Source organism: Scophthalmus maximus, chromosome 5, assembly GCF_022379125.1.
Source record: "Scophthalmus maximus strain ysfricsl-2021 chromosome 5, ASM2237912v1, whole genome shotgun sequence".
Taxonomy (NCBI): Eukaryota; Metazoa; Chordata; class Actinopteri; order Pleuronectiformes; family Scophthalmidae; genus Scophthalmus; species Scophthalmus maximus.
The window spans coordinates 3,329,727-3,347,500 of NC_061519.1; the positions used below are offsets into that span (position 1 = coordinate 3,329,727).

Below are 17,774 nucleotides of genomic sequence, written 5' to 3' on the forward strand. Positions count from 1 at the left end.
GAAAATATTCATCCCCGGAAAAGTGAATGGAGAAATGAGATGCGTGGTTAGTCTGAGAAATCCGAGACATTTGAAAAAATCAAGCCATTAAGTTTGTGAGTGTTCCTGTCCTTCGTGTGAGGAGGACCGATTCACTCACGAGTCCAAGCTTAATCTCCATGAGTCATTTCATTGTGTTCAACTATTTCTCGACTGCTGTCCAGCTGAGCAATTGAGCGTCCGCAGACACACCGGGGGGCAAAATTAATTTCCGCAGTCATTAGATTTTGCTGTGTAGAGTGTGTGTGTGTGTGTGTGTGTGTGTGTGTGCGCGCGCGTGTGTGTAGTCGTATCAATATGGGTGTGCATTTGTGCGTGGGTTTATCTGCTCCCTGCCTCGTGGCCTCGGGGTGGTTACCATGAGAACAGCATGAGCGGTGACATCACTGCAGCAGTGTGACGTCATTGCCAGACGGTGACTCATACCCATGGCTGACTGTGTGTGTGTGTGTGTGTGTGTGTGAAGACGCTACCGGAGAAAGGGAAACACATGACACCTCCTCTTGACATCCATGTTTTTTTATTCTATGTAACAAAAATAATTACATTGTCTTTGTTCTAGACGGCTACAGTGACAATATTATTTTTTTTTTTGAAAACGAAGAAAAAACTAAAACCAATAGACATTTACATCAACGTCATAGAGCAATGTTGACGAATGAAATTCTATCGCACAACCGAGCACAAATGGTCCCCCCTGTCACCCCCTGGAACCTAATGAGCGGAGGACAGTGGAGATCAAAACAGGGCGAAAGCCACTTTGCGAAGCGTTCTGTCCCGATGGAAACAAGTTTCACCGCTTAAACAATCCCATGACGACAAAATACGCCGGCGAGTCAAAAGCAGGAGGCAACGTGTCTTTATAGTTAGAATATTTCTGTGCAGGAATCTTCCGGCCAATCAAATCCTACACGTCTTTATGTTCCTCCGTTTGTCACCACATCAAGGCAGCAGAACAAACCAAACTCTCTTAGCTGTGTTCTGATTCTCTTTGACTCTTGAGGGATTTGATTGGTTTTGCCTCCTCGTAAGATTCACTATGTTTCACTGGCTAATTATTGACCTAGTCTTTTTCTTCTCATATCACTGTAGCTTTAAGTTTTTCTGGTTCATTCAAATAATTCAAAAAGCTGCATTTAATTTTTTTTTTTTATTTTGACATCCCTGTTCTCAACTTCAAATTTTCACTTTGGCATCTTTTCCACGAAAGCAAATTTTCGTCGAGCCTCTTGAACTCGTGGGGTTTCATTGACGGAGCCCTGCAACACCCCCCGCGCTTTCACTCCACTCTGTGTTGAAAGATCATTTTTAGTTAATGATTGAAGAAAACCTACAAAACGAGCTCTAGAAAAGTTACGTTGTCCACTTCGTGCCCCGATTGACCCTTGTGCATTGCTTTGCCCAACTTACACTCAACAAAAGATGTACCCGTCATAATCAAACCCTTTTTATATTAATATGATATTCCACTTTCAATGAGTTTCATTTTTTAAATAACATCACTCCTGATCATAATCCAGTTTTAAAACAGTGCCATGATTAATGATTTATCTTCCATACACTAAATGCAGAAGGGGAGTATTTTGTTTGGAAAACCATGAAAACTAGAAACAACACATGTTTTTTTACATTGTTTTAGCAGATAATGAAAACTACAGCTCCAGAATTAAAGTCTGATCACACAGAATACCAGATTTGACGCTGTAACGCCAGAGGGAATCGAAAAGGTGACAGGCTTTTCAACGGGGACACTTTTCCCAAGTGTAACTCTTTTCTGTACACGACGTTGTACGTTATTAGACGCATTGTCGGGGCTGAGCTTGAAATCTCAAAATTCTGATAAATAGATAAACACATAAAAATCAACACGGAAAAAATAAAAGTCAAAATGATTTTTTTTCTTTTTTTAAATGTCCATAAGGATGCACGAGGGGTTCAATTTGTATATAAGGAATGTTGCTAGCTTTTCTCTTCAGACATGCTCATTACATTGTAAACAAAGGAAGGCTGTATAATAGTGTTGTGAGGCACGACATCATACTTCCGCCAGCCCCTGCTGTCTGCTGACCCGTCAACCCTGCCGCTATAGGTGAACCCCGACGCGAACCAGAACTCGCAACGGCGCGACAGTAGGGCAACAGCAAAAGGAAAACGGCGAGTTCCCTTACAGAGTGTGTGTGTGTGTGTGTGTGTGTGTGTGTGTGTGTGAACCAGCGGAGCACAGGAGCAGGTGGAGGCGTGTGGGCGATAATACTCAGTGCTGCAGTGTGAGGCCGCCGTTCACTGGAAATCTTTACAAATCTGTTTGTTACACAAATGAAAAATACAAATACAAAACACGTGGGAGCACTCGCAAAAGTGTGTCACACACACACACACACACACACACACACACATACTCTGCTGTCACAAGCGCTCACAATTAGCCAGACTCGCTCTCTCTCTCACACACACACACACACATGCACACATGCACACTGTAGCTGTGTCGTCATATGAAATCAGGTCTAAGCTAGTGGTACATTTACATTTACATCATATATTTGTTTATATTCATAAATACGATTACAGTTGTTTTTATAATGTACATGTAGTTTTATCATTACATTATCGCACAAGGGGGGGAGGGGGGTCACTCTGTAGCTCTAGGGAGGGAGCGCCTTCACTGGCCCGGGTGAGAAGGAGGAGATGAATCGGATTCGCCGACAGGAGAGAAGTCAAACGTTTTCGAACCGGTTTGCACGTCGCCGTGAGTCGGAGGTCCTGATGCGGCAGCGGTGGACTTCCTGACTGACGTCACACAACTTGACTTAAAGTCAAGGCCATCTGGGGCGGCTGGGGCTCAGGGGACAGAGAGAGGGTCGTCCACTAACCAGGGGGCCAAGGGTTCGATCCCCAGCTACTCCGGGGGCGACACACTTAACCCCTTAATCGTCCCTGACGATTTGTGCTGGCAGTGTATGAATGATGTGATGTGTGATGGGCAAAAATGCGCCGTGTATAGAAGTGCTATATGAATGTGTGTGTGTGTGTGTGAACGGGTCAATGCGACTTCCACTGTAAAGTGCTGCGGGTGGTGCACAAGATTTGTTCCCCCGCGTTCCTCCGGCTGATCCGCTGGGAGGTTGTAATTATGATCTACTCGCTGGGAATCCATGACTTTTGACTCGAACGTACTGACAGAATAGCGCCTTGGTTACCGGCTTCCATTCACATCACACACACACACACACACACACACCGGGCTTCCTCTTCAACCTTTTGCCTCTTCTTTTTTTCCCGCATTGATTTTAGATCTGAGCTGAGTTCAGCAAAGTTCCTCTCCCTCCGCCCATTATCAAAGTGCTTCCTCTCTGACATTTAGGGAGGAGGAAGACAAAGGGGGGAGCGCCGGACCGCGGCACGAAGGACGAGCACAGACGGTTATTTCAGCTTTTCACGGAGGCAGGTTTGGCCTTCGTGGGAAATACTGTGTCTGTCTTGCGGCCTGTAACTAATGTCCTGACTCCAGTGACCTCCAGTCAACCCGCCGGAGGATCCAGATTCCACTCGTTAGACTAATTACGTGTCCTTCGAATTAAACATGTGTAATCCCTTTGATTAGATATTGATTTCTTTTAGCGCATGTATGGGGGAAAAAAGCCAGAAGTCGCTGACCAGCACATCGGTATGCTTGTGACATCTGCCACCTGCCTCCGCCTAGCACTTAGGGTGTAAAGCATCTGGCCCGACATGTCATCATCCATCAGAGACGCTCTCAGCAAGTGTCATGTAACCGCTGATGGATTTTGATATCGAGGAACTGATGAATGCAGCTGCTCAAAACACACACACACACACACAAACACACACACACGCACACACACACACACACACACACACACAGGGCGAGGCGGTCTGATTTGGGAACAAGTGAGTTACGCTGCGTTATGACACGTCCACATACTGTATGTACATTCTTACATTCATACTCGCACACATTCAGTTCACTGGTTTTGTTCGTTTGAATAATTCTGTGTCTGTCAGCACAACATTTAGTTTCTCTCACGTCGCACCACATTGGACCAAAACAACAAGAGTTGGTTTGATGCCATTCACTTTTTTCAGACTATCCGAATGGTGCACGGCAGTCAAATATATCTGGGTGGCAGAATTAATAACCCTTAGTGGATAAAGCGGTATATAGATAATGGATGGATCCATGTGTATTTGTTTTTTTCTAATATCACCATATCACCACTCCAATTAGCTTAGCCTGGTTCTGTCTAAAGGTGTGGGGGGGGGGAAAACTCACCTTTTGTTTTGTTGCAACAAGTTTTGTTTGCCAGGAAACACTGACTTCCCTAAATCTTTCACCGTCATCGCCGCGAGGATTGCCAGGCAACCGGCGCGGCCTCGCGACAACGTGAAATATGGTATTTCGCGTTGACGTGATGAGAACAAAGGCTCCTTCGCAATTACATCTATTGAGACTGGGATCTCGAAAAGGCCGTCGCGCGGGAAAGTTTGGCAAAACAAGAAAAGAATGCGCAAGCGGTGACATTTTGGCGCCGAGGTCACCCTGCAGCCTTGTGAGCTCACGAGCTCGGCGGGGAGCCTGGCGCTGTGACGGTGGGAGTGACACTCGTATTTCCTCTGCAAATTCTTACTGAAGTTGTTTGGTCTACGCTCAAAGGAGCTTTGCACGGACGGGGTTTATAAAGACGCCCTTCTGAAGTGCTGCAACAGTGGGATGGTTAGGAGGAAAATGAATGGCATCAATCAGTCGTCCATTGTGTTCCAAATACGGCTCGTTCTTAGTGCCTCTCTCCTCTTCCTCTCTCAGCTCCACCCCCCCCCCCCCTCCTTTCTCTCCTGCCTCTCTGTCCCCATGTGCCTCTCTCTTGTTCTAGTTCGACCCTTCCTCCGTCCCTCCCTCCCTCCGTATCTCCACCCTCCGTCCCTCTCTACTTCTGCATGTCACACTGCAGCAGCAGGACGATGGAGGGGTCGGACTTGGCGGCCTCTTTGAACTCCTCCAGGCTGATCTCGTCGTTGTGGTCCTTGTCCATCTTGGAGAAGATTTTGTCCACGCGCTGCTGGGGGGTCAGCCCGTCCTCGTTCATACGCATCATGATCACCGTGCCCACCATCTTGTAGATGGCCTGCAGAGGCAAAGTAAGATTTTAGTTTTAAAATGTTTAAAGGGGGCATAGTATGCAAAAATCCCTTTTTTCAGAGTTTGTGCAAATAAATGTGTTCATTTGTTGGTCCTGAAACTGTAAAAAAAAAGACCACCCTAAACCCTCCACCCTGGCTCTGAACAACTACACATTTTGAAATCGGTTGACCAATCACAACAGACTGGGCCAGCTGGCCAATCAGAGCAGACTGGGGTTAAATCGGGAGGCGGGGCTAAAAGAAATCCAGGCGTTTTAGACAGAGGGTGAAAAGAGGAGCTGCAGGAATGGACAGTATGAGAACACTGATGCCTTTTCTGAACATTAGAGCGTGTAAACCTGTTCAAGTGGTAACACAAATTAAAAGTATGAACCTGAATATGAGCATAATATGTCACCTTTTATAGACTGAGAATTTCTCCCTAAATGCGACGCAAACACACCTCTATTATCTCAAGCATCTCCATGCGTGTGATCTTCCCGTCCCCGTCCAGGTCGTACATGTTGAAGGCCCAGTTGAGTTTCTGCTCGAAGCTGCCCCTGGAGGTGATGGACAGGGCACAAATGAACTCCCTGAAGTCAATGGTCCCATCGCCGTTCTTGTCAAATGTCCGAAACGCGTGCTGGGCGAACTTGGAGGCGTCGCCGTATGGGAAAAACTGAGGTGTGGAAAATGACAAAAGAAAAAACAAGGCAAGCTCTGTTGAATCGTGCGGCACTTCCTACTTGTTGGTGAGAGGGGAATGGAGACAGTCGATCACAGTCACAACACAAATCTCAACAATTCATCTTAACATCACATCTGAAGTTGTTCGGTGTTTTGTCACACCACTCTTGAACAGGGCACTGTAATGTACAGTACGTGCCCGTAAAAGCGTATCCTAATACTCCAAGTCTATTTTCCTGTCTTTTATATTTTGGTATTTTTCAGTATTATATAATTAAATGTTTCAGAACATATCATTTGAATGAGAATATCTTTGCAAATTAAAGAAATATTTGCAGAGATGATAATTGCAGGTGTAATTTTAACCGTTAACTATTTGTTACACACACAAATCTTGAAACACTGTCAGTAAAGTTGGTACACGTGATGGACTGGGTGCAAGACAAGAGTTTGATCATACAAACCGGTTACTATGACTTTAAATATTGAGCTTTTTACAATTTTTGGCGATAAGTCTGCTGGCCCGGCTCGGTTTTGACGGACAAGTCCAGTGTTAATGTAAAGTACATGAGCATTTGTTAGAAATATATACTTTGGAGGGGGAACTGCAACAGCTGAAGATTCTTGTTTGTAAAAAAAAGAACTACTCCTACAGGAAGAACTTAATTTAAAACACAAAAGTATAGCTTTGTAGAATTATTATTTTTTTCCATCATGATGCCATTTTGCAACACGTTGAAAACGTTTTTCCTTCGGCAGAAACTACACGCGCGGTTATTTGAGCTTTTATCACCCCGAGGTTTGATTCATCGAGGTGAATCTTATTCCGGTCACAGCAGGGGAAACATGCAGAGACTACAACAATTCAAAAAGAAGGCCGACAACACAATAACACTTCACACTTTACTCTACAATCGTTCAGACCACATTCGGAGGCGGCCTGGTCTGCACGTGGCCACGTCCTGTTCATATGTGGCACTGACGATCACAAGTGGACTCTAAGTTAGTCAGATCACACCTGCCATCAGAATGTGTCGCCACATCCGTCTCCAGTGACCGCCTGTGATCAGAGCCCACTTCCCCGTTCGTAAAGACCCTTGAAATGATGGCCTTATGCCACAGGCGTTATGAGGATGGCAGTTGAGTATGGCGGTCCTACAATGTGGCCGTTGTACAGTAGGTGGGACACGCAGAGTGAACACAACTGCATCCTGGGACATTGAAGGAACGCCCACTCAGCCGACGTCCAAGATGGACCAACAGCATTTTTAGACTTCTCAGTGTTTCCCCACACATTGATATATCTGACACAATAGGATTTCAAATATGGATTTCTTTCTTTTTTTTACTATTTCATACGGGGAAAATCTCATTTCATTGCTATGCACAGTGCATTGATTCAATAAGCGTCCTCCCCCTGGCTGTCTACTGTATCTCTCACACACAAACATATTTGACCTCGGACTCGTCTGTCATGGTCAGACGGCGCAAAAAACAACAACTTCATTCGGTGTTTGCGAACAGAAAAGGATTTACGTGTTTTATTTGTACATTGAGCGAGGGAGTGAGACCCGACCTAATGCCAGGTGTGACCTTGTGATCGCACAAGACGCATTGTTGATGCCAGGTATGACGGGTCACTGCTAAAAGAAATGTGGCCACACGCAGACAAGACCACCGCTTTCCTCATTGCGTCTTGGGTGCGCTCACTTCTGAGCTGAAAACGCTCTACTCTTCTACTGTCATTTCAATAAGGCTCACAGTTGTTTTCTATCCTTTGACAGTTCCAAAATGTCGCGTTTGCCAGTCTGAGCTCTCCAGGATCCTCAACTAAGGATGACTATACATTCATAGACTGTATCTTCTTTGAAATCCCTCCTCAAGATTGATTTTCTGTCCCAAGGCGAAGCGATAAAACAATTTATCACTTCGCCTTGGGACCGAAATGAAAAAAAGAATCTACAAAGTGTGTCGTTGCCAGAGCAGATTACTGCACACAAGCAACAGGTGAGAATGGGAGTTAATAAGCCCGAGACCATATTCAAAACTGATTTAGAAAACACCCTTAACCCTAAGTGCATCCATAAAAGCTTGAAATGCTCCGGAATATTCTGAGGGAGTCGCGGACAGCAACAGCTGGCAGTATCATAGGCTCTACCTCCTGGCTGTGCCCCACAGCGGCAGTAACATAACATTTCAATGTAGCATCCTGACAATGTTATGAGTCATTTAAAAGATAGGGGCCTACAAAATCGCCACTGTAGGCATTGCAAGGAATGGCTGTGAAAAGCGCAGTGATACCTCGTCGCAAAGCAACATTGCATGATTGTGTTATCAGCCATGATTTCCTCTCCTCTGTCCCCGCGCCCCCCACCTCGCCCTCACCTTGACGTAGAGCTGCTGAAACTCATCCAGGTTGAGGATGCCGGAGGGACAGTCTTTGAGGAAGCCTTTGTACCACTGCTTGAGCTCGGCCTCGTTGAATTCGGTGCTCTTGGTCAGGTCGTCCAGGACCTCCGGGGCCAGCTTGCTGTTGTGTTTACCCATGATGATTTCACCTCTCTGGGGGGAGGGGCAGAGAGGGAGAGGCAGAGAGAGAGAGGGGGGCAGGATGAACACACCGGTGAGGAGGTTTGAGACAAAAGCAACGGCGACAGCTGAAATCCCCCTGTGCTGTTGTAACAATGGAAATATGCAAACATCACTTCATAATGGTACTTATGGAAATCAAATTATTACCTATATTAGTAATTTTTGTTACGGTAAAAATGTTGGTATTTGATAATAGTTATCTCTCATTGGAAATGTTTATTGATCTGACTAAAACATTTGATATATTGCTTTCTTTTACATAACAAACCAGGTGGTGTGCCTCGGGGTTCTTCTTTAGCACCTCTTTGGTTCACTATTTTTATTAATCATCCAATGGTATATGTTTTTTAAAAAAATGTATGCTGACTGTTACTAGCTAACAAAGTAATTCTCAAAAATAAAAAAAAACAGTCTTGGTCTTTAGCCGAGACTAAACTTCAACGATAGATTTACAATGATTTACCCGATTAATCAATTTGTTGATCCAAAGAAAAAAATACAATATAGGATTAATGGTTAATTGATTGTTAAAGTGCTTTTCTTGGTCTAACATTAAAGTACAGTTGGTCGGACAAAACTTTTATAGCATTTATTGAATTCACTCTGTGCTCTCGATGCATTTTTTCGCATCTTATCTTTTATAGAGGATTACAGATTAACTGAAACGAAATCAGATAATCATTAGTTGCAGCCCGACTCAACTCCAACTGCAAGTCTTTAATTAAAGTCTGTAAGGACGGTGCAACGATCCAGAAAGATGCATTCGACATGTGCGTTAGACCTCGAGGATTCACGGCATTTTGTCGAGAGGACATTGAATGTAAACATAACTCATATACAAGAAATCTGCAAAGTAGAGTATATTTTTAAATTGAAGTTCAAGAGGTATATTCAATAAGAGGAATGAATCCTATATAAATCCAAAAAAAGGTTGTTTATGGTTTTAAACTATATCTTATTTTCACTCATTTGATAATCCCACTCGGTGGAACGATAGCCTTTCAAATACCAGCAATTGGCTCTGGATTTAAATACTGTATGTTTATTCATAAAGGGATGTACACTATACTGTACAAAGTCACAAGCGGGGAGATAATGTCACGTAGTTCTCCTACATTGTCATACAGCAAGAACTGTGAAATACCTGAACAAGTTAAAGCTGTTAAGTGAAATCATCTGGTTAAATTAGGTCTGGTTGAAATGGATAGTATCAGAAGCGGACATACAATATGGACTAAATGACAATGATACAAGAGGTCGTTGCGATCTCGCTCACAATCCATAATCACCTTATGTGAGTAAAAGCCTGTGTGGCATTTTGGCCATAAAAGTGGCTCAATTACCCCCCGGCTCCTCGCAGCACGCATACACACATGGCTGAGGACCGCTGCAGTGCCTCCATGACGCCATCGCTGACTCACGGCCCTGTCCGACGGCTTTTGCACTCTGACACCGGGACACAGCCGATGCAGCCGAGCTAGGCGTCCACAAATCCTCCTCTAAATTGCGGAACAAGTGTGTGTGTGTGTGTGTGTGTGGGGGGTGGGGGTTAGTTGCTTAAATATCATCCTGTCATGCTTTATGGCGAGTGAGTCATGTGGAAAAGGGGCAACAACAAAAAAAAACCAAGTCACTGCGTATCGCATTAATATTTTGGACCTTACGTGACATGCGGGAGGCACGGTGGGAGAGAGCCGAGAGGAGGAGCAACGGAGGATATCAAAGGAGACAGGGGTCATTCTAGCATGAACTGGTTTAGAAAAGGTCACCTGTGATCTCATGAAGCCGGACCACGAAAAGAAAAAGGTTTTCAAGAGCAGAGAAACAACGCCGTCCGGGAAGAAACACAGAGAGAAAATGTGCCAGTGGAGTCGACCACACATATAAAAGTACAATCAAAGCCTTAAAAAGCTGATTGGGTCAGCGCGCACCACTTACAGTCGGTCATCTTATCTTTTGTTTGGACACTTTCGTTTTACGTTTCCTGTTTTGTTTTTAATGTTACCTCTCCCCTCGTATCAGGCCTCCACTTCCTGTCACGGTGAAGTTTCCAGCTTCTGTGATTGTCTGCTCCGCCCTAATGTGTTTCTCCTGGCGCAATCCTCTCCGCTCCACCCACCTGCTACCTCGGGCCTGTGCCAAATCACGTCTTTGTCCTTATCCAGCCTTATTCCTTGTGTAGTTTTTCCCGGTTTTTCATCTGTTCCTGTGATTTTTTTGGACTTATCCTTTTGACTCATCCTTTTTCCGATATTGTTTGCCTCGCCTGGCGGCCTACCTGTGTGCACCGACCTGCTTTTCCATTAAAGGGCATCGTGAGCGTTCAACCGTTGTCTGGGTTGTGCATTTGACTGCAGTACAGTGACAGCTGCACAATGCAAAACTGGAAGCTTTCATCCAATCAAAGAAAAGTGTATGGCGGTAATACAGTATTTCAAAAGAGCAACGTGTCCCTTTCATTACCGTCAGGAAAAAAACAGCATCACTGTCCTTTAGCACTTTTAATTTTTTTAACGTTTGCTATTCAATTTTCCGATAGGTTCCTGAATGTGCAAAATCCTTTGGTTGGGTGACTCTGTTCGAACACCAAGGTTGGCAAAATACACAGATCCGCTGAGCTCTAATGTAGCCGCCATCTCTCCTCTCTTGTTAGTGAAGGTCAATGTGAAAAATACTCCAGCCAGCAGCTTCCTCGTTCTTAGCCGGCGCTGACCGCCGCCTTCACAAAGGCGTCCAGCAGCTTGACTGTGGCCTGGACTCTGCAAACGTAACCATTCTAGTTTTCTTCTTGAGTTGTACAGTGACAAATAATAACTTGACTTGAAGACATCCTCTTTGCCTTTGTGGTGGTGACATTTTCAGGTTTTTTTCTCTCCGACAATTTGTAGACCCCGATCAAGGATCGTTGGATGAATCAGTGATGGCAGTATACATTGGCCACAGCCCTAGTTTATTCATAGATACATTGATTGATCATGAGAATAATTGTTGTGTTTTAACCCAAAACTAAAGGGCAAATCGGCGCCAGAGTTGACACAGTTCACTATGAAGGAAATGCAGCGTACGAGACCGAACGGTCGGCATTTGTTTTCAATTCAGTGACTGTTCTGCTGGGTCAAAAAGGGCCAAGAGACAGAAACAGAGGAAATCTTTGAGGACAGGTCTGACTGCGGCTATACTGTATGTCTATCTCCATCACAGATGTAAAGTCACCATCGTCTTCTAATCTAATAATTCAACCATGAGATCGCGCAATAACATAAACACAAGCACAGATTGACTGATGCACTCGGATCACACCAGGGTTATTCTTCACCTCTCTGTACTATAAACACATTTCTTTCTGGGCACTCACAGCTTGAGTGTACACAAGGAGGAAAACAAGGTTGGACAGCAGTGGGCTTACACAGGCATGAGGCACTCGGGCCGTAACTGAATGTAGCCCGGAGGGGGGAGAATGGGCCTGGTGTCCCTGTGACTGAAAATGATTACCTGGCAAAAGCCGAGTAATTGAGTTGGAAAGAGAGCAAAAATGGAAAGCTAGGCCTCCCATACAGTATCCATTTCCTGTGTGTCTGCATGTGTGTGTGTGTGTGCGTTTGTGAGGGCAATAACCTTTGTGAGAGTGGAAATGTACAATGGGGGAGCAATCGATGAGATGCCAGTCCAATAGCAGCCCTCACCATGAACCACACTGTGAAGTGTGTGTGTGTGTGTGTGTGTGTGTGTGTGTGTGCGTACGCACAGCGGGGCTTGTTGATATGCGAATGATAATCCGCACTCATTCACCGGTCTTCATGGCAACTCACCAAAAAAATCCACGAGAGTGAAATGGAACAATGCGTTGTCTTGACAACAGTTGCCCCGGCACGCCGCCAAACAGCCTTCCGGCAGAGGATGATGCTTTTGGCCAATTATCGAAAAACGTTCCCTCTGCCAACTGGACCTGACCTATCTGCTTGCTGACATATGAGCGTGGCGTGGGGGTATTTGTTAAATATCAAAATATTGTGCAGTCTTCCTCATCCATGTGTTTGAATGTATATCTTCTTCTTATTTCTTACATTGATTCAATATATTCAAGTCTTGGAACAAAAGAAATGTACGTATTAGACAGTGTCACACAGGTCTTGCACACACAGCATGAAATAAAATATTAATTTTAATGATCAGTGACCAGAAACACTTGAACCGTTACTTGGCTGGGGCGTACGACCTTGTCTGCCCCCAAAAGAACTGTGGCTAATGCTACAAATCAATGGGCAGCGCTGCTTTAAGGTGGTGCTTTAAGTTGAGCTACATGATTCACTGGATGAACCAAAAACTGATATTCCCATCTGGTTACTTTATATATAAGGGGATTTTTTTATTGAATTGTAATACATTATCATAATAACACCTTCTGATAATATAAAACTATGTATATAACATGCAACGTAAAAATGGATCCTCATCAATAGACACCTTCTTCATAATGTCATATTTAAAATGATTTCAACCATTTTGCCCCGCCCTAAGTAATGAAGTGTAGAGCTGCAACAGTGAATCGATTAGTAATCGACTACATAAATTAATCGCCAGTTATTTTGATAATCAATTAATCGGTTCGAGTCTTTTTTATGAGAGAGAAAAATCTAAATTCTCTGATTCAGCTTCAATGTGGATATTTTCTGGTGTCTTTGCTACCCTATGACAGCAAACTAAATATCTTTGGTGTGCGGACGAAACAAAGACATCACCTTGGGGTTTTGGGGAAAACGATCAACATCTTTCACCAGTTTATTGACCAAACAATAAACAAACTAATCGATGAATCGAGAAGATAATCGACAGATTAAATCGATAGTGAAAATAATCGTCAGTTGCACGCCCTACTGTAGTGGTAGTATTAGTAGTTGGAACAGAGGGAGGAGGAGATCTATTCTAGTGGTGTGGTGGAAGTAGTTCAACTGGGCCAAAGCAAAGCATCAGTCTGTCCTCATCACACAAGTCACGTTAATATAGACTGAATATTTTGTGTGAGCACTTCACAGATTTGTGAAAGGCACTGGAACTGCAGGTGTTTCCTCCCTATCAGTGTGTGTATCTCCGTTTTATTTGAATCGACGCACGTCTCTCTGGTGACCAGCGCAGGAAGGATGCATCGCTATAGAAACGCAGCTCACCTACCTCAGCGCAGCACCAGCTCTAATTTAAGACCAGGTCGAGCCTGGGGAGAAACACGGGTGACAAAACGGGGCCGCGTGCCCTTATGTCTCCTCCTGTCTGCTAACCTTTTGTCTCCCACGTCTCGGAATAAAAAACTAACCCCCCCCCCCATTTATTCGCCGAGCCGTTTCATTTATTGCCGCAATTGTTACGCGTACACTCGAGTGTGGGTGCGTCACGTCTGAGTGCTGCACTTAATGTGTAATAACCGCTGTTTCTGTCTGCAGCCCATCAAACCTCGTGAAATGATGAGGCTGATAATATTCCGGAAGCACCTCTGAACTCGGGCAGACGCAGGCTGTAGTGGTGAGGCTCAGGTGTTTCGAGGTCGGATGAAAAACAGTCTCCAGAACAAATATACCCATTTCCCGTAAGCACACACACACACACACACACACACACACACACGGTGAGAACGGGAGAAACAGAGAATGGGACAAATGCCTGAAGCACTTACCTCTGCTCCTGAAATCTGTATCCCCTCATCGGTATCCCTTGCAAAACAGGAACGTTCAATGTGTTCCGAAAAACAAAGACCAACGGTGGAGGATGGAAAATCAACATCCAACTAACAACAGATCATTGAGTTGGAAGTAGCTGCATGTGTGATTTTAAGTTCGATTCATAATTTCTCATTTAAAATTGAAATATGACTATATGTGTGTATGACTGTAAGACACAATAAATGAAATGACACTGTACATGAAATGGATATGGCAAATGCCAAGGAAAGAGTTTGATATTGTAATGGAATTTGTTAACGAGATACAGCATCACAGCGTGTATATTTTTATATATATACTGTATATGGGTAAAACAAAGTAATGCTGGCAGAGCGCGTCATTGTTCCTACCTTTGAAAACTTGTGTCTACCTCCTCGAGGAGAGTGTCAGCAGCGCACCTGCTCTTTTTCAGCCTCACCTTTTTTAACTTCTATATCGTATCCTCCGGGAAAAGACTGTGGTCATTCAAGATCCCGGCCTACGCAACGAGCAGCATGCCGACTGCACAGTCATCTCTTAGCTTACTATGTACAGACGGGCATGCTGTGATCGATTGGGTGATCATCAATAGTATCCGAAAACCAGGGCAAAATACACACATATTTAACCATTATATAACATGCAGATGGGCCCGAAAATCACAGCACTCGTCTCTGAACATGTCCGCTTGTTCAGCTACAGGCAATTCTTTGCTCGTGCATTAGCCATGTAATAAAAGCACATATTTATTTTGTCTCTTTTGCTTCCTAGAACTCGACAATCACAATTTCTTGTGACTCAACCGGAGTAGGTCTATGTGCAGCCAGTCAGGACGTCTCTGTCCTCGAAATATTACAGACGTATCGCGTGACATAACAATGGATTTAATCTTTCAAACACAATCTGATTGAAAAAATATGAGTTTATATATATATATAAAAGCTACAGTTGCTAGTAAAATGTTATTCTGTTGTCGCTACAAGACTGTGTGGTCAACCTGCACAGTTGGTTATTTGTATACAGGAGTTAATCAAATGCCTTAAATGGAGGCACATATAATCTGCCAAGACAGATTGATCTTGTATTCCGGCGTTCAGGGTCATGAGAGGTTGAAGCCAGTCCCAGCATGCACTGGGCCCGAGGCAGGGTAAACCTTGACAGGTTGTTAGTCTTTCACCTCACCAGGATATATATATAAAAGACCAACGCGTTCCCACTCACGTTCACACCTCCAGACTGTTTTAGAGTGCGGCCTCACCTGCAGGAGGAAACCTCCCCCCTGTGACCCTCCTGCCGTAAGAAAGCAGGGAAGCGAACCACTCAGTGGTGTTACGTTTCAAAAAAAAAGAAAAGAGAGTGCCGCGCAACTTAGCTACATGTGTTCTACATATGTAGACTGTATATTACGATGGGCGACGCACCACGGCTGAAATATCCTTTTTCATAGACAGTGCATGGTTTCTCCACTCGGCCTTGTTTCTTCATGTCTCCGGCCAAAACATGATATAATCAATACCAAATCATACTTTCCGTTCCATAATGTTTAACCACAGTTTGCGGTGTGTTATCCTTCCATCTATAATATTAATATATATATAATATTGTATGTCAAGCCACTGGAAAACACTCATGTCCTCTGATAACTGTGGCCATTCATTAGTTATCCACTGATTAGGGCCAAACTCCTTCACTCAACGTTCCTTTGTTATTGCTCAGCCACAATCAGCCGGTCTGTGAGCTCACAGGAGCTGGTAGTGTCTGTCACACACACACACACACACACACACAACACACACACACACACACACACACACTTACGCGGGCGCGCACACACATACAGATATTTTTGTATTCCATCAATATCCCTGGCTAATAAAGCATGCGACAGAAATGGATGAATCAATCAGTCATGAGACACACATGCAGGAACACAAATACACACACAGACACGCGCGCACACACACACACACACACACATGCACGGCAGACGCACACAATGAGCCAGTGATGCATGAGGCAGACGTGCAGTACACCTGGCCACAGGCTCATGACAAAATGTCCGTGGTACAAAGGGCAGAGAGAGGAAGAGGTACAAAGTGATGGGCGGTTGCGAGTGTCACCGGGTCATTCGTCTACTGTCAGAAAAATACGGGGAGTAGAGACCGGAAAAACAAACAACACACACACACACACACACACACACACACACACACAGGAAATTGTAGTGTAACACGTCGCTCCGAGCTGATATTATTGTACTCCACACAATGTGAATCAATAGGTCTTTCCAGAGTAGAGGATGGAGCTATACGATCGCGTGCTTTCCGCCGTGCAGCGATCCGCCAATCAGCTGTTGTCTGTCACCGCAGCGCCTCTCTCGACCTCCTACTGTAAATGACGGGGGGGGGGGGCGACTCTACAGTACGTCCACGTCCAAAATCACCGCAAAGACCGGGTCATCAACACACTGCGCCTATGGGAAATAGCCTGTGGGTTGCAGTTCTGTAAATCCCGGTGCGGCTTATTGAGAATATACAGTAACAATGTGCTTGGTTTATAATGACATAAAGGGGAACAGACCAAGGGACTTCACATGTCGTCATATGAAGTCTTTCAAGTGTGGGCCATTAAGAAAACACTAAAACAAATGAATGCCCCTCCTTACTTATCATCATTCTGCAGACAGGACTCAAGAGCGCTTAAGCGAAACAGGCATGATTCCCCCTCTACTGTATGCTCTCATCATTCACACGCACAGTCTCTGAGACAAATATAGCTGGACAGCTACACCGCAAAATTTCTAAAAAACACATACGAGGGGCCACATCTTCACGACAACAAAATCAAAGTTATACAAATCTCTGACAGAGCAAAACACAGAATGCATATTTCAGAGCCAACCCCAAATACTGTACTACATGTAGTATGTGAACCGTCCTGTAGTTTATACGCTGAAACCCCATGATCGGTTGGGCCTGTAGAGGTAAATTGTACTATATGAGATAATAATTGTAGAGTAGGGATGTTTACCTCTGCCGAGGAAGGATAGGTTCTTTGTAAGTGAGCAGGCTAACTCAAAGACTACTCAACTGATTTCAATGAGATCACGTGGTGGGGTTGGGGCATGACCCTCGGGAGGAACCCGTTGAATTTTTGGATAGACGGATCTGGATAGACTGGCAGATACAGGGGCGCAGTGCTCACTCTCTCAGCGCCCTTCTGGTTTTTGTATATTTTGGAAGAGACGGTGACATTGAATGAGTTTCCCTCATCGCGGGCACTATAACAGCTCCCACACTGGATGTTCAGCACCACTGGAAACTACTTGAATCTTGAAAACTGGAAAAAAAAATCTGTTTAGACATAAAGCAAAAAACAGGTCAACTGAATTTGGGACGTGATTAAAACCTACGGCAACAATCAGTCATACTGCTACACCACCTCATAGTATATATATGTATCCATCACTTTTAGTCAACCTGTAGTAAGTTCCAAAGCTTGAAAATGTGACACCCTTCAGCTCCGTTACCCATCATGCACTTAGAGACCCGCACCGGTCCAGTCAAAGGCCGACAGCCATAGGGCCACAGAGCGGAACTGAGCCGTGGATGTGCCGCACCCCAGGTA

At 44.5% G+C, this 17,774-nt stretch overlaps 1 protein-coding gene across 1 annotated transcript in view; it reads right to left on the reverse strand.

Moving 5' to 3' along the window:
* Nucleotides 1–542: 542 nt before the first annotated feature.
* The window catches only part of LOC118311521 (visinin-like protein 1), an 18,979-nt gene continuing 1,747 nt past the window's right edge, over nucleotides 543–17,774 (reverse strand). Inside the window, exons 2-4 of the mRNA XM_035635464.2 lie at nucleotides 8,251–8,427; nucleotides 5,642–5,857; nucleotides 543–5,183 (exon numbers count right to left, since the gene is read on the reverse strand). Coding sequence (XP_035491357.1) covers nucleotides 4,986–5,183; nucleotides 5,642–5,857; nucleotides 8,251–8,412 — 576 coding nt within the window. The 5' untranslated portion in view covers nucleotides 8,413–8,427 and the 3' untranslated portion in view covers nucleotides 543–4,985. The remainder of the gene's footprint in view (nucleotides 5,184–5,641; nucleotides 5,858–8,250; nucleotides 8,428–17,774) is intronic.